The sequence below is a fragment of the Enhydra lutris genome, unplaced genomic scaffold, assembly GCF_002288905.1.
Source record: "Enhydra lutris kenyoni isolate GAN:26980312 unplaced genomic scaffold, ASM228890v2 scaffoldscaffold21, whole genome shotgun sequence".
Classification (NCBI taxonomy): domain Eukaryota; kingdom Metazoa; phylum Chordata; class Mammalia; order Carnivora; family Mustelidae; genus Enhydra; species Enhydra lutris.
In genome coordinates, this window is record NW_019154105.1 from 26,176,902 (window position 1) to 26,195,268 (window position 18,367).

Consider the following 18,367-nt stretch of genomic DNA (forward strand, 5'->3'; position numbering starts at 1 on the left):
ACCTAATTCATGATTTAATGTTAGGTTGAAAATTTTATACTGGACATAAATTTTAGATGCTGTGATTTATTTATAGCTTGTCCACATGGAATAAAATACTCAGTTAGAATCAATGTAAGGTCCGAAGTGATACTTAATGGGGGGAGAAAAAAGTGGTCAATGGAATAAGAAATACTTGTTTTGTATTGTCCTATGTACCCATTTATGTTTTAAGGAATCATGGCTGGGAAGTGTTAAGATAGCTATTTGCTCATGACGTTGGGTAAGAATCATCCAATTCATGTCCTTTCCCTCAAATATTGGGCACAGGAATGAATGTAATGCTCGGGTATTTGGAGAACTGCCAATCACCTGCTTTGTATATGAGCAGTGGGTGAGCCATTACATAAATGTGCTCTCTGACATACCACAGCTCCTACAAGGAGAAACTTAACTATTGATTGATATCAAGTCTGTGAAATACAGCTGATGAATATTTTACAATCAAAATATAGTTTTTATTTAATGAAAATCATTCTTCAACTATCAGTGAAAGAAATGGATTATTGTAAATTATATATGACAACAGATACAAAACAAAATTGAACTGAGTTTTACCCCTACATTCTAATTTCAAGTTGGAACCAGCAACACTAGGAAAAGTCACATTATACGAATCAACAAGTCTGGTTAACAAATGTTAATGACCAACTTCATCACTTAACAAAACCTTTCACAAGAGACGTTTTATTGGTTTTTCAAAAAGTGGTTAGTATTTTAAAGTACAGATTATAAACAGAACAATCATATTTTGATTTTTACCAATACGAAAATGCTAATTTTCTTTCAAACCAGTTATTGTACTGGGGGATTTTAGTCAAATCCAGTTCCTGACAACACTAGCTGTCACAATTGTAACACAGTTTACACTTGGCCTGCATCTATCTTAACTGTTCCAGTTACCACCGGATATTAAGAGTTTCTTCCATCTAGTCTATTTTAGGTGAGGATTCTACTCAAAGAATACCTGTGGCCTCTCCTTCTCCCATTCCTTCTATAACTTCCTACTCAGTTTACTATTTTTTTCTCCATTATGACTTATTCTTACAATCTTTATTCAATTTCCACTCACTTTATGCCTGCATGTTTCTCTATAACCTACAAAACATGTAGAACTACATTTAAAGCATTATTTTTCAAAAATCAGAACTTTGGCAAATGCATTCATTATTAGGGTTAGGTTTAAGTGTTTTTTCACTGAGATTAATCATTTAGAGGATTTTTGCCTTCATTAAAATTATATTCACAACTAAAAAATATAATATTGCTAAGTATGCTTGAATTTGGTTCATCAGTAAGGACTTAGGCCTATCCAGTTTGTTTCATAGAAACAGAACATAATAGTATTTTTTTAAAAGGGCGTATAGCAATGTAAAACAATTCAACTAGAAAAAGGCCGCCAAGAGCACAAAGGTCTCTGGGCTTTGACAATTTTGAGCGAAACCCATCCAATGCTATTTAGCCTGAAAAAATGTCAATAAAGAGAATTGGAGATGAATCATAATTATTCCTTAAGAGTTCAACTTAAGTGTGCAGATCTATTGCTTACACATTCTATTTCAGGTACCTGTATAACTGTAAAGATGTTATATTACGAAGAAACACAGCTGGAAGTCTGGGCTTCTGCATTGTAGGAGGTTATGAAGAATATAATGGGAACAAACCGTTTTTTATTAAGTCCATTGTTGAAGGAACACCAGCATACAATGATGGAAGAATTAGGTAATAATGACTAGTTATTACCAATATTTTTATATATGCAAAAGGTTGGCCCCTTAGAAATAATGCATGTACTATAAACCTTGTTTTATTGGTAAAAAAAGAAATGTACATAGCATTCAATTTCTAAAAATTCCTTGGTCCCGTACAGCAACTTCCTGTGCTTTTAGCATCCCTTCTAACAGAAGCTGACTGGAGGGTTTGCACAATTTGAGGGGGTGGGGGGGGTCGGGGAGGAGAAAACCTTAATTAGATATTCCTAATTAGAATTTTTTGTAATTAAAATTGACAGTTGGAGCAAAAACTAGGACCACCAAATACACCTGCACTGATTTCGGCTATGAATCACAATGTTAATCATGTGTTGTTTTATGTTTTTTAGATGTGGTGATATTCTTCTGGCTGTCAATGGTAGAAGTACATCAGGAATGATACATGCTTGCTTGGCAAGGATGCTGAAAGAACTTAAGGGAAAGATCACTCTTACTATTGTTTCTTGGCCTGGCACTTTTTTATAGAATCAATGATGGGTCATAGGAAAACAGAAAACTACAGATAAGCTATGTTGAAACAATGTATTTATCTTGTCCATTTTTTTATTTAAAGGATACACTGTAAAAATGTAAACTAATGTCAGGAAAAATATGATCTAATGAAAGCCAATTACACCTCAGAAAATGTAATTCTCAAAACATAACTCTTATTAATAGTTTTTATTCAGTGTGGAGGATTTCTCACTACTCCACAACTTTATTTTTCTATTCATTAAAAAGCTCTTAAACAGCTGAGATCATTTGTTATTCCCCCACTGAATTCAAATCCTACAATTAAAAATTTGGTATATGCTGAGGTCTATAAAGGGTGTATTATGGGCATTAAAAAAAAAAAAAATTTACAGCCAGAGGATTTTAAAAGTACACTGCTAAGAAATGTTCATCAAATAAGAAATATTTTTCAAATTATAGCTGTCTTTTAGTATGTGATATTAAATTCATTTTTATTTATCACTATTTAAAGGATCCTAGTAATTCTTTCAAAACCATGTCGTTACGATCACCAACAAATACATCCCAAGGCTTATCCCTAAAAATGCTCATAGAATTATGAACTTGTATTCTTAGATCTAATGGGACATGACTAATCTAAAGCTCTTGTCTTTTCATTCACAATTAGCTAGTAACTGTATCAAAACTCCACATGCTGCTCAACCAATGAGCTTTGGAAAAAGCATCAAGGAAGGCCAAACCAGCTTGACCCCAGCTCACAGACAGCCATGAGGCAATTCGAATCTGTGTCACAGTGACGAGGCTTTGTCTCGTGCCTGCTACAGAAACTACCCTCAGGGCAAATTACTTCACAGACACCAGCCAAATGCCTTTATATTTTATTAATTTTTAGAATACAAAAGTTGCCTGTTTAGTTATACCATGAAACCAAATTGAGGACGCTGAAAACCTACCAAAAAGTCATGATATCAAAACTGTATACGAGTTCTTTAATATGCTAAGCAAGAGTGCCACAGCAGTACTGGCAAAATACTTCAAATCTCAACTCAGAGGTGCCTTTTGCAGCGCAACCTTTGAGACTGGTATTTGATTAACTCCAGAAAACTATGGCCAAGGTGCAACCTTGACCTTTATCAGCTCCCGTGTATGTACATAGCTCTTTAAAATTCCCTGCTGAGTGACTCATTCACATTACTTTCTTGGATATAAAGTCATTGCTGTCTTTATTTTTTTAATTTATTTTTTTAAATATTACAAGACAAAGATTTTTAACTTAACATGAAAAATTCACTCTTTTATTTTGAGAAAAAAGTTAACTTTTCATACTAACAGAACAAGATTAAAGGTAAATTTCTTAAACATTATCCAGAAAAATAACAAGATCTATGGTACATTTCTGGCCGTAACACACACACAAGGCCAGAGCCGTGCCTATTCGGCTGGTGCGGCTTCGGTGCTCTCCTGTTCAGGGGCGGGCTCACTGCCAGCTTCTTTTCCTTCTTTGCTTCTCTTAGATTTTTTGTGCTTGTGTCTCCTGTGACTGTCTCCTTCTTCACTTTCATGGCGACGTCTACTGTTACTGAAGAAAAAAAAAGTTTGTTCTTACTGTTTAAGTATACACATGGTGACAAAAATCAACCCACTGTGTGGGTGTGAAGTAATCCATTCTTTTCCTTAAACACATTTAGAGGAGTAACCAGCTTTTTATGTGACTTTTATACGGAGATGGTATTTACATTACAGGCTCACCTTCACTGATAGTATCCTAGCTTCTCAGAGCCCATAGACTTTATTCTGAAAAACTACTATAAATTAGAAACTGAAGCACTAAATCAGAACAGAAAGTACTTTCTAGGGTTGATTTTAGGCAAACAAACAATAGGCATACAATCTGACTATGAGGTCCTGAATTTTCTTTGATTAAGTATTAGTATTACTGGTTCATATGCTAAATAAAGCCCTCTCCCAATAAGATAAGCAGTCCGAGTACTAACTGCAGTCTTGTTAGATTTAAAACTCTTTGTTGAGCCTATAAGGAACCAATTATTTCAACACATTATTCTTAATCTTCCAATTAGGAACACATACGCACTACTAATTATTTGGAAATGTTTTTACTTTCTGAGGTCCAATCAATTGCTCCAGCTTCAAAGGGATTCACTATAAAAGAGCAAACCTTCGAGATGACTTGTGTCTGGTTTCCTCTTTCTCTCTGTGTCGTCTTTCTCTGTGTCGTTCTTCTTTCTCTCGACTTGCTCTGTGGCGCTCGTAGCCTCTTTCTGCATATTCTCTGTATCTGTATCGTTCTTCGTCACTGAAATTGGAATAAAACCTCTTTATGACAATAGGACTGTTTATTCTAATGACTTCAAACTACAAGAGATGTAATCTGAGTCCAAACCAGAAGCCCAAGCCTCCATATTATTATCAGCATCTTATACAGAATAGGTGCAAATAAATATTTGTTGAATTGAGAGGAAAACAATGCCATTCCCAAATTAGTACACATCTAATATAACACATAATTACATGTTAAATGTCCAGCTTTGTTTTGTGCTTTCACAGTTACTGAGTAGAAATTTTACATAACAAATTTTTTTTTCCTTCAAGAACTGGGAGCCGTAACAGACTTAAACTTTAGTCAGCTTCATTTTCTTTCATTCCTTTTAAAATTAAAAGCATGTTTATATATCTCAGACTTCTAACCAAAATTCTTTTAGAATCTTTGTGTGCCCAAGATTTTATAAATAATAAAAATATCTGGTTTGCAATGGCTATGTAGTAGAGAGCAGATGAAGATGCTTAAGTTTTTCAATCACATGAAGAGTACATTGTGCATCCAAAGAAGAGGTAGAGACATTAACAGAGGGACATCAAAGCAACTTCTACAATATCCACACGAAACACAGGCAGAACACTACCTGCGGACTTACTTACAGTCTGACATCCCAATTACTTATTACTACAGCTGTGTGTGTGTGTGTGTGTATGTGTGTGTGTGTGTGTCTGGGATGGGGGGATTCACATGGCTGAGAGCAGCAAGTGCATACACCTGGGCTGTACCTCCAATTTCCTGATTTTGGGTAGAATGAACTGGTTAAACTGGGACTGATGACTAGAGTTAGATAGTATTTCTTTTTTAACCTCCCTAGACTTGTCCTCATTTTGTGTCTCCTCACTTATATTCTGCTCCCCATCTTTCAATCTTTCAATTTTGGGGGGGGGTTCAGCACAGAAGTCAACACTTTCTAAACCTATTATCAGTAACTCCCTTAGAATAAAAATATTTTAGAGCACTATGTACTAAAGAGCTTTGGTTTCTAGAAATCTCTAATATAAATTAAGTCCGTAATCTGCATGACACATCAAGCTGTTAAGGCATATGAATAGAAGTACTGGACAAAGAATGAGGTAAAAGTACAAGCCATATAAAAGAAAAAGCTTAATTACGGTCTCCTAGCAAAAGTAATGATTCAGTAGTGCTACACCTAACAACTATTGCTCACCAAGTTCTTCTTGCCTGAAATACATTCTACATTCAACAAATTTTAAAGTACACCCATGCATATATACGTGTGTGTGTGTGTATCTGTGTGAATACATGGTTCTCTAACCACGAATGCACACTTTAGCATTTGGACACTGGAAGCATGCGCCCTGAAACGCAGTATGTGAGGACGGGCAGCGGAGTAGACTGGGGTCACATCCTGATTCTTAGTGACTACATGTGTGACCTGGGGTAAACTACTTAACCTTTCTGAACCGCAGCTTCCTCATCTGTAAAACTGGCAACAATCATTTTCAAGGTTGTCGGAGAACTGGCAGTAACATTCTGAAGTGCTCAGTACAATAGGAGGCCCTCAGTAAGTGGCAGCTAACACGCAGGCTCCCCATCTTCAGTCAAGTGAATGCTAAACTGTTTTTGAAAGCGGAACCTTTTTGTAAAGGTGACTAACTCTGTAATAACCTTATTGAAGTAGAATTACCATGACAAATGAGTATTATCATGAATAGTATCCTTTTAAAAAAAAGAATACAAGGCCCTCTGAGGCCCTCTTCGTAATAGATTTACAAACTGGATTTACCTAAAAATATAACTAAGGCTATTTTATTATCTCAACTTGTCATTTGTATCTCTCTTTTCCCTCTCAACTTAACACCAATTCTTCTTAGATGTGAGGCCTTTAAGATTCTGAAGACAGCCATATGATGATAGCCATACTTGAAGGGTAATAAAAGATTCGGCCTTATACACAGAACATGAAGGCCCGTCCTTCCATCGCCTTCTGATCGCAGCTGCAGCACAAAGGTTTCTCTGGGCCTGGAAATCATTACAGCTCATTTCAAACACCCTACAATGACCCGCCTTCTTTCTGGCCCACACTTAACAGCCTAAAAACCAGATGTTGAAACAGGTCTATGATTTTCAAAACAATGACCCTATAATTTGTAACACAACACATATGATATGCCATATTGCAAAATGTCAGTCTTTAGGAAAAATGGCCCTTATTTACAGTTCACTGGGATTTCCCAGAGAACACTATTCCTGGGAAAATTCCTAACAACACAAAATTCCCCTACCTTTTGCCTCCTAGGCCTTGAACTTTTAGTCAGACTTACGTAAACATTGATTCTTGATGCCCTACAGCTTAGCAATCTGGAAATCAAATATTGTTAATCATTAACACTTTGTAGTTTCCATAAAAATTAAGTAGCACTTGTGTATGTGTGTGTTTGAAGCTGAAGAATCAGAGAACTTAGCTTCAAATATTCCATAAATATTGTATTATTTATGAACACTAGCAAAGCATTTCATTTTAGTCTTCTTTCCCATCAAGTTTACATTCAGCACTTTAACTTGTGAACATGTATATTCCAGAAATAGCCATGCTATCTCAAATATTTCATTTGAACTACATTAGAAACGATTCAACTTTCTGAAAGTAATGCTCCTGAATAAAATCATGCATTATGTGGCTAAAGTTACCAGCACACACCCCACCACACAAACATAACACTATATGCATACACACACACTTATGTATATATCATATCTTTACTTATTTATAGTCAATAAAATTTTATCAGGTGCCTTCATTGTATAAGTCATTATTAGCAGCTATAGGAAGGAAAAACATTAATAAATCCTATTGTTTCTTATGGCACTTTTTTTTTTTTTTTTTTTTTTAGGTAAAGTTTCAAACTACTAACCAGTCCTAGTCACCTTGATAATAATATATGCTTAAATCGGTAATAATAGTGTATGATCATTTCTGTATCCTCAGCACACAGCTCTGCACCTGGTACATAACAAGGATCAGAAAATGTCAGTTACATGAATGAATGAACTGCCTCCCCCAACCCATAAGAAATAAACCACATAGAGAGTAGTAAAGATAATGAAAAGTAACAGAATTTTTAAACTACCTAATTTCAAGACTGGAAAGAAAATATTTTAAGTAGCATCTCAACCACCTTTTTCAGTTGACAGAATGGCTCTCTACCACTGTCTTCATTTCTCTATGTGTCCATTTCCTCAAGTGCTAAGTTAAAATTTAAATAATCCCTACGGACCTTTTTGGATTAAGAAGTCTGTAATTGCATGATCACATCTAACAAAACAAATGCTGCCTCAATCACGGACATGCTCACATCCGGAAATGATGTATTATTCATCTCATCTAGCAAAATCAGAACAGTCTAAGTACATTTCTTTATCTCATCCATTAAAATAGCTGCTATAAAAACGTTCTGATGCATTTCATTCTACACTGTGATGGTACCAAGACTGATATGTTAGCGATATGCCAAAATTATTGCTTTGATAGACATGCAGGTTGATTTTTAGTGATTTCAAAACCTGTCTGTCCAAACCAAGTTTTAGCCAACAACTTTCAAAACTGTTTCTTCTTTACTATATTCATCTTCTTCCCCTGCGATGTGTTAAGTCATGTTATTCACTGCGTGCCAGGCATTAATGTACAAAGTGCTAAGACTACAGAATGGGAGATGGTGGTCAATGCCCTTCACAGACTTGCTAAGAAACACAGGCTTTAAAGAAGATACATTACTTAGGGAGCATGTGAAGGAAATAATTCAACTTTCTTTTGGGTTCAGAAGAGCTCACAGAAGACAGACATGAGCTGGACCCTGAAGAATGACATTTGTGAAGCAGAGAGGAGAGGAACAACATGAACAAGGAAGTATGAAGTGACAAGGAATTTTCAAGAGCAACCATCTGAGCACAGCTAAAACATGGGGTATACTGGCTTGAGAGAGAACTGGGGTTAACGTGTAGGAAGGTGTAGGCTCGGCAGGGAGCCCGCTTGGGATTCTCTCCCTCTGCCCCTCCCACTCTCTCGCTTTAAAATAAATAAATAAATGTTTTTTAAAATGTAGGAGGATGTAGTGACCTGAACTTGTGGATCATAAGAATTCTGAATCATTCTCTAGGCCAGCAGTACACGCCAGTACCACAGTAGTATATGAATTCTTTCCAGTAGCACAAGAAATTTTAGGGAATTAACCTCTAGATCCACAAGTTCTGTATTCTTTCTTAAATCTAAACTGCTTAATGATACACCAGCACCTTCACTAATTTTACTATGATACATTGACTCAGGGTGTGAAAACCATCCTGGCATTAAAAATATCTAACTTAAAATATTAATGTCAGATCTATTTTATTCAAGTAACAATAAAGCTTTATAAGGCTTTAGGTCTTCCTATCTTACACGTTTTTCTGTCAAGGATAACAGAGTAAGAAACGGGAGTATTCTGTATTCTGGGATGTTCTAACTTCAGATATTATAAGTAGTGTAACAATTCTCCTTGACCTAGTTCAAACAAACAAAAAAACAAAAAACCTACACAAGTCCCTTTGCAGGAAAGCAAATCAAAGTGTTAAGGGGCAGCACCTCATATTCATATACATGAACAGAAAGATAAAGTCAGACTTCTCTGATAAAAATGGAGTGTGATGTAGCTGTCAAGCTCGACAAGAGCTGTCTCTTACCAACTAAGTTATACGGTAGCTATTTTCCATAAATGGAATGGGGAAAAACTGCAATTCATGACAATAAATACTTAATACATAAAGAGATGTTTCATTTTTTAAGGACTTTTTGCAAAGATGTATTAAAATTAACAATCCTGGGGCGTCTGGGTGGCTCAGTGGGTTAAAGCCTCTGCCTTCGGCTCAGGTCATGGTCCCGGGGTCCTGGGATCGAGCCCCGCATCGGGCTCTCTGCTCCGCGTGGAGCCTGCTCTCTCCTCTCTCTCTCTCTGCCTGCCTCTCTGCCTACTTGTGATCTCTGCCTGTCAAATAAATAAATAAAATCTTAAAAAAAAAAAAATTAACAATCCTCTCTGAGCATATTTAGTTAAATAAGATGCTTCAGAGCATTGTGGTCTGAAAATATGCAGGGAATGATTCCAATCTTTTGATAACGGTTGAGACCTGATTTAGGACCGAGAATATGATCTATTCTGGAGAATGTTCCATGTGCACTAGAGAAGAATGTGTATTCTGTTGCTTTGGGATGAAATGTTCTGAATATATCTGTGATGTCCATCTGGTCCAGTGTGTCATTTAAGGCCTTGAATAAGATGCATCTAAAAGAACAGTAACAAGTTAGAAGTCTTTAGACAAGTCTTGGTAAAGCCCTTCTGGTGTTCTTCCATGGAACTGAGAAAACTAGATTTTAAGTCCTGAAGGTACTGGGTTGAACTGTATCCCTCCATGGAAGATCTGTTCAAGCCCTAACCCCCACATCTGTGCATGTGACTTCATTGTGAATGCAGGGTCTCCGCAGCTGTAACTACGAGGAGGTCAGACTGGATTTGTCTGCACCCTAGTCTAATGACCGGTGTCCCTATAAACTGAGGGAAATTTGGACACGGACACAGAAGGGAGGATGCAATATGAAGACACAGACAGGGGTGACACATCTATGAACCAAGCAACACCAAGGGTTGCTAACCGCCATGAGAAGCTACGAGAAGGGCATGGAAGAGACTACCTGCCAGAGCCTAGGAGAAGGAACCGCGGAGAGGAAATGCCTGTGGCTCCAGGCTGCCGGTGTGTGGTGCTTGCTTATAGCAGCCCTAGGAAGCAGTCACGCCAAATAATAAATACTTATATAAAGCAGGTTTCCAATTCTCCGCTTTCAAGAAAGTTGAGTCATAGCTGACAGGGCTGTTAACTATGTAATTCTGGCATATCCCTGAATCTAAAGGTATTCAAATAATTAAATGACAGAGCCACAACAAAATTCCATCAAACCTCATTGAAGTATTGTATGTGAACAAGGTTTCTCAGTGTTTACATACTATATACTTTTTTAGAAGAAATGTAATTAATGGCAAAGTCTGTTTTTTCCTAACAATAGTAATATTCACTCATGGACACATAAATTAATTGGGGAAGGTGGAAGGTCCTTCATAACATTAAGGGATATAGTTCCACTAAATCATTTTCAGAAGTTGCATTATCTTCATATGTAAAAATAAGTAATAATTAAAATCAGGGGAAAAAATTTAAAATACTTTATCTTACATTCATAAGTTTTTTTAGACATTTAAACTTACCACAGGTATGCTGCAGAAAAAGATGGATAGAATGAGCAACTAAAAAAAATACTGTTCTTATTTAAGAACAAAAATACTTACAGGAGAAAAAATATAAGGGAAATGGCTCAGAAATAAGAATTCAAGCACAGAGAAATGTAAAATTTCTGACTGTTAAAAGAGAGCCTGTTATATGCATTAAAAAAAAAATGGATGATGATGTTTAGCAAGTCACTATAATGTTCTTAATCTACTGGATATGTTTAAAAGAGTGATGATTTTATTTTAAAACTGTAATGTTTATAATAAATGGGAAATTATATCTCCATTGCCAACTTACTGAACTTAAGATGAAAAATTTCAGATGGAAAGATAAAAATATTTTCAAATTCTTTTAAGGAAGAAATAAACAAACTGAAGACTGTTGCTTTACATGATGGAAAGCCTCTATCAGTTAAATAAGCCTTGACATTTTTAAAATGGTTCTCTCCTGAGATTTTATTCAGGATGGTATTATCTCAGTAAAATTTTTTGAAAAAAATTAAAAAATTAAATGGTTATCTTCTAGGAACTACTCTTAGAGCAATCCTTCCCTACCTGAATTGGATCTTCCAACCTTGCACCAAATATAAACTCTCTGAACATGAAATACATGTGTACAAATTTCCGCACACTCAACAAACCTGTTAAAAACGCTTGGTGTAGGACTGTGATCACGCTCCCGCTCTCTCTCTCTGGTGCGTTCTCTTTCTCTGTCCCGATCACGGTCTCGTTCCCGGTCTCTGTCTCGGTCTCTATCTCGATCTTTCTCTCTTCTTGAATAATAGTCCCACTGCTTGCTGGTATCCACAAGACTAGGCCATGAAGGAGCAGAACCAGGAAGGTGGGGAAAGGCAACTAAAGAAAACAACAATTAAAAACAAAAGTTATGGCACTTAAAAAAAAAAAAAACCTACTGAAAAGGACAAAACTCCCATCATAATTGCTTCATTAGATTATAACAGAAACCTGTTTTATAAATAGAAAAGATAAGTAACATATGGTGAATACCCACAGTTTGGGGTAATATTCAGAAGCAAACCTTAAAGACCTAATACATACTCTTCATTTGTCAAGATGAGCAGGAACCAGAATTAGATACGCCACACATTTTCCAACCAAAAACATAAACCAGACATCTTCAAAGTGTTGAGAGTAAGTAATGGCCAACCTAGAAATGTGTCCTCAACAAAATTAAATCTCAAGAGCAAGAATAAAGGGCATTTTTAATAGACTTGACTGAAAGAACTTCTATGAGATATACCTAATACATTCCAAGAGTAATCATTAAAATAACAGACACAGAATGTACCATTTCAAAACAATATAAGGAAAAACAGAATTTTAAAAATCACCTGAAAAACTCAGTTCAAAAAGACTTGGAAAAGGTAAGGGTTAGAGGGGACAAGTTTGATTAGTTCAATAAGCATAGTAATTCAAGAGACTCAATTCACCAGTTAAATAATAGTTTGTTGATTTGTACTTTTAAAAAATGTAAACAACAAAATAACCCTCTAACTATATTTTAAATATAAGAGACATATAAACACACAAAATGGCTGAAAGTAAAAGGAAGTTCGGAGGAACAGAAAACACCAATTCCCCCATCTCCATAGAAGCAGCTTGATTGATGAAAACAGACCCACACTGAAAGACTCCCTGGGACAGAAGGGCTGAGGACAGGGAATGGAAGATGCAGCTCACCAAGCAGATAGAACAAACGAAACTTCCAGGCTTTAATTTTTAGAGAGTAAAAACTAACATGAATACAGATAAAAATAGAAAAATCTACCATAATCATGGAAGATTAATATACTCCCAATTATTGCCACTTGAAGCAAACAAAAAAAATTCACTACAGATATAGAAGATTTGATCAAAACACTTTCAACAGGGTTGATTTAATGGACATAACATAGAATACTGCCCATAACAGTTAAATAATAATCACTCTTCTCACATATGAAACACAAAAATATACTACATACTTTTATACAATAAGTATAATAGGCACCAAATCTCCATACGTTTCAAATTAAAGACACATTTCTAAAAACTCGGAGGCCAAAAAATAATAAATTATAAATCATTTAGGAATAAACATAAAAATATAACATATCAAAAGTGTAGAGATGCAATCTGTTCTGGAGAGAAATTTAATCTTAAAAACACTACATTAGAAAAGATGGAAAATTAATGAGTTAAAGCTTTCAAAACTTAAGAACTTGGGCACAAACAGAATAATCCAACAGAAAGGAGATAATGAAGATAAAAGTAGAAGTAAACAGAAAAGAACCATACAATAAGAAAAAGCTGAAAGGTGGTTTTTTTTTTTTAAAGATTTTATTTATTTATTTGCCAGAGAGAGAGAGAGGGAGAGAGAGCAAGCACAGGCAGACAGAATGGCAGGCAGAGGCAGAGGGAGAAGCAGGCTCCCTGCTGAGCAAGGAGCCCAATGTGGGACTCGATCCCAGGACGCTGGGATCATGACCTGAGCCGAAGGCAGCTGCTTAACCAACTGAGCCACCCAGGCGTCCCTGAAAGGTGGTTTTTAAAGATTAGACAAATAAAGCATAACAATATTCTGACAAGATTAAGAAAAAAAAAAGAGGCCACATAAACAATCAGAACCAAAAAGAAACCCTAACTACAGATGTTGCGGAGATGAAAGAATACAGAAAATATACTTTATACCAATGCTTTCAAAAACTTGGCTGAAACCGACTAATTCCAAATAATCAATCAGTAACTTACCAAGAAGTGACTCAAGAATGAAAAGAAATCTTAACTACTCCCCTATGAAAGACACTCATGTAATTTAAAACCTTCCCAAAAGACTAGATGCTTTTTACAGGTGAGTTTTGCTAACTTATAAGGTACAGATCATTCTAATATTATATGAACTTCAAAGAATAGAAAAAAAAATTATTCCCTAACTTATCCCACGTGGCTTATATAACATTAATAACAAAACCAGTGAATGTGCCACATTCACAGATTAGAGAAGAAAAACAATATGATTATCTCAGAAAGCATTTGATAAAACTCAATATCCATTCACAGTTTAAAAGCTCTTGGAAATTTTCCTTGATCTAGGACCTTCCCTGATCTAGAACTCCACCGATAACCAAACAAACAGTAAAAGCCTAGTAATAAAATGTAAAAGGATTTTCTTTAAAAAAAAGAAAAAAAAAGTTTTTTCGATTAGCATTATACTGTATGTATAAATAAAACAAAAACTAAGCCTATTTCTAAATACAAGTAAATACAAACAGAACAAGAAGTTCAAATGAATATATCACCTAAAACAGCAACAAAAACATGAGGTATGAATCACTAAACCTAAGCAAAGATATGCAAGAAATGCTTGGAGATAATTACAGTATTTAACTGAAATATATTAAAGAACATTTCCATAACTGAAGAGAGTCCCTGTTCATAAATGGACTCAATGCTGTAAGATATGGTTTCCATACGAACTGATCTAAGCATCGACACCATTCCAATATGATTTAGTTAGAGCAAGGACTCTGGAGCCAGGCTGAATGGTTTCAACCCTCATTCTGCCACTTACTATGTGATATTGGGAAAACTACTGAATTTGGCCATTCTTCAACTATTCATGGAATAATAACAGTATGCCTACTTTATAAGGCTGTCAGGACTATATGAGTTAACAGTGTGTTGTCTAAAGTAAGCAAATACAAATGTAAGTTATTAATTAAAATTCCAATACAGTTTTTCGTGGAACTTCCAAGTTGATTTTAGAATGGGTATGTAAGAGCAATGGCCCAAGAATACTTCTGAAGCTAAATAGATAGATTTTGCTGAACCAGATAACAGATTTATTATAAAATTTGTAATTAAAATCGTGTGGCATTATTTCGTACAGTTAAATTTCAACAAATAATAATAGTAATAGTAATAATAATAATAGTCTAGGAAGCCAAGAGTCAGACTCAGGCATACTCGGAACCCTGTTCATGAATGGACAGGACATTGTAGATCCCTCAGAAAGGACAGACTATTCAACAGATGATACTGTGACAATTATATCTTTACTTCATAACACAGGCAAAGATGAATTCCAGATGGCTTAACACATGAAAAACAATATTTGAAAACATTTTGGGGGGAAAAAACTTGAGATGGATAAAGTCATAGTCAAATATGAACCCAATTTAAAATGTAGTATGACTTTACATGGCTGATAAAGTACAAGAAAAAAAATGGTATTTTAAATTTATTTGCCCTAGGGATCTTCTCCTTTCCAGGGCTCAAGTGTTAGAATTATCTCTATAGTATACAATAGTTACATAGTCACAGTAATATAGATATGGCTTATTGTTTAGCTTTTAGAATAAAAAATTTATCAGGGCATAGATAGTTTTGGTTACAGGACAGATAAAAACTTTTTTTTCTTTAGAGATTTTATTTATTTATTGGGGGAGAAGGAGGGAGCAAGGGGAGGAGCAGAGTGAGAGGGACAAGCAGACTCGGTGCCAAGCGCAAAGACTGACATGGGGATCGATCTCAGGGCCCTGAGATCAAGACCCACGTCGAAACCAAGAGTCAGATGCTTAACCAGCTGAGTCACCCAGGTGCCCTAAATATAAATGTTTCTAAGCAGAAGTATGGCTGACCAAAGCTGGTCAGCTTAGAGGTGAAGGCTTAGAAATTTGCACCGTAATAGATACTGACAGTGAAGGCTTAGAAATTTGCACAGTAATAGATACTGACAGTACATGAAACCAAGGGCATGTATATTTAAAAAAAAAAGGAGGAACAAAAATAGAGATATAAAATCATTGCTAGGGAAAAGAGAGGGGTAGTGATGGTAAGCATGCAAAATACACATCTATCAGAGGAGGAGGATAAAAGATGGTAACCATAGTTACATAAATCAAGAAACAGGGTGACAAGCTTATGGAAAAATGCCACGCAGACCCTAAGAAGAACTAAAAACCATCAAAAATGCTTTTCTCTTCAGTTCTTCAATAATTCTACAAAGATTACTTTTTAACTAGGTCTCATTTTATAAGCACAATCTTAATATGCACATCAAGAAAAATCAGTATTTCCATCTACAATTACGTCACAGTGTTTGAGGATACATTTCAAAATTATTTATTTATTTATTTTTTAAACATTTTTTTTTTTTAATTTATTTATTTGACAGACAGAGATCACAAGCAGGCAGAGAGGCAGGCAGAGAGAGAGGAGGAAGCAGGCTCCTTGCCGAGCAGAGAGCCCAATGCGGGGCTCGATCCCAGGACCCTGAGATCATGACCTGAGCCGAAGGCAGCGGCTTAACCCACTGAGCCACCCAGGCGCCCCTCAAAATTCTTAAATAAATTAACAAAGGTAAAACAGAATTACTAACAAAGAGGAAGCTGTATCTATAACCTTTTTTTCTTCAAAAAAATTTTTTTAAAGATTTTATTTATTTATTTGACAGAGAGAGCAAGAGCTCATGCATACACAAGCAGGAGGAATGGCAGAGGGAGAAGCAGATGCTTAATTGACTTAGCTACCCAGGCATCCCCCAAATTTTTAAAAACTGAATTCAATTTTTTTAACTGAAATATATTTGACACATAATATTGTGGAAATTTAAGATGTGCAACATGTTTACTTGTTCATTTGTAAACAATTATTATTATTATTATTATAATACAATTGCCATTGTAATGATAGCACCTCTATCAAGTCATATAATTATTACTTCTTTTTTGTGGTGGGAATAATTAACTTCAATTATTCAAGATACGTTAGAAAAAATCATTATATAAGCAGGTGTCATGGTACTTGATTATTCCTTATATATGGTAGAAATTGTATTGACCTAATTTTTTTTTTCAGTGTAGAAGAATTATTTTTTATTTAAATTCAATTAATTAACATATAATATATTATTAGTTTCAGAGGCAGAGGTGATTCCTCAGTCTTCTATAGTAGGCAGTGCTCATTATATCACATGCCCTCCTTAATGTCCATCATTCCACAGTTTTGTTTGATTAGGATGAAGAAAATTCCTAACTTTCTTCTCATTAATTCTTGCAATATGCTTTATAATTGTTATTACTAAAGAATTCCTTCATTTAAAAATGCTTCTCTCTGAGAGAGTTGGGGTTGGTAAAGAGTGAGCAGAAAACTTATTGATTAAAATTTGCATATATTACTTTGAGGAAAAAAATGCTTAATTAATATTTTTAAAAAATGAAATCTTCCACAAGGAAACTGTGTAGGTAATCTCAAAAATGAAGTCTTATTCTTTCTGATAGGGGCTATTTGTTCATGTGTATTCAAACAAATACAGAAGAAATCTCATGACAAAGCAGAAAATAACAAGTGACATAAAAAAGGTAAAAATAAAATTTTAAATAATTTAACAATGCTTACTTACATAATATAGGCACTTACATATTACATTTTACTGTGCTGAGCACTTTAGGCTCAAACTTTATTTTACAGAGAGGGAAAATGATTTAGGTTAACTTATCCCAAGTTGCTAGGATAATACAGACCCAGGACACACCCCCAGGTAACGGCAGGGCCTATGCTACACTGCCTCAGAGTGCAGAAAAGGAAGAGAACTTGGAGCTTGTTGGAGATGGGGAGGTATAATCACAAAAATAACAGCTAATATTTGGGTGTTTATTAAATGGCAGGTCTAAGGTGTTTTAATGTAGTCTCACTGAACCTCAACTTTATGAGGAAGAATTATGCTACTGAAGACCTATGAAAGTGACATAAATAATGAGAGGGAAAAGCAAGATTCTAACCCAAGGAGCAAGACTTTCTAGAAGCCCAGCAATAATGAATAAACAACCAACCAAATAATAAAAGATTGTTATAATCATTGAAATAAGTCAACCGACCACCTTTTGATGTAAATGAATGGCATATATGTAGTTGGAATAAGGCAGGTCTGAGGGACAGTACCACACTCCAAGAGAGATGCCTAGAAGGAAAATGGAAGGATACGACTGGTACTTGAGCTGCCACCAAGATTTAGAACTGCTGGTGTGTAAATGCCTTTGGAGTCATTCAGTGTTCTCCATCCCCAGTGGTACTACCTGAATATAAGACACCATCATTTCTTCCCCTGGATTATTCCAACAGCTTCTTGCTCTCCAACCAAATCAAGCATTTATGCCAGTCCTATCTTGCTACCCACCCTACAAATCCATAATTTCCTCACAGTAAGTAGCCAGAATGGACCTTTTTCAACTGTGAGTCTAGCAATTTCACAGCTCAGCATCCAACTAAATGGCTCCTCACAGCCCTCTGAATAAGGTTGAAATTCTAAATAGCATGGCTCCGACACCCTGCATCATCTCCTGTGTCAGCTCAAAACATTCATCATGCAACGCTACACTCCAGTCACCCCACATTTCCTTCAGTTCATAAAGCCTACCAGGTTCTCTCTCACCCCTGTGTCTCAGGACATGATCTGAACCTCAAATCATATCATCTACCTCTTCACTCCT

General features: G+C 35.6%; 2 protein-coding genes across 12 annotated transcripts in view; one reads left to right on the forward strand and one right to left on the reverse strand.

Annotated features, from left to right (window-relative positions):
* LOC111148925 (ligand of numb-protein X 1) overlaps positions 1–2,766 on the forward strand; it is a 102,731-nt gene extending 99,965 nt beyond the window's left edge. Inside the window, exons 9-10 of one of the 2 annotated variants that reach the window (XM_022505722.1) lie at positions 1,603–1,761; positions 2,141–2,696. In XM_022505722.1, the coding sequence (XP_022361430.1) occupies positions 1,603–1,761; positions 2,141–2,276 (295 nt within the window). In that variant the 3' untranslated portion in view covers positions 2,277–2,696. Of the gene's footprint in view, positions 1–1,602; positions 1,762–2,140 lie in introns of both variants that reach the window. The other variant, XM_022505723.1, reaches the window with a different exon arrangement.
* The window catches only part of LOC111148927 (factor interacting with PAPOLA and CPSF1), a 78,021-nt gene continuing 61,541 nt past the window's right edge, over positions 1,888–18,367 (reverse strand). For all 10 annotated transcript variants that reach the window (XM_022505735.1, XM_022505734.1, XM_022505726.1 and 7 more), the window contains 3 exons: positions 11,519–11,732; positions 4,441–4,578; positions 1,888–3,843 (listed from right to left, as the gene is read on the reverse strand). In XM_022505735.1, the coding sequence (XP_022361443.1) occupies positions 3,696–3,843; positions 4,441–4,578; positions 11,519–11,732 (500 nt within the window). In that variant the 3' untranslated portion in view covers positions 1,888–3,695. The remainder of the gene's footprint in view (positions 3,844–4,440; positions 4,579–11,518; positions 11,733–18,367) is intronic.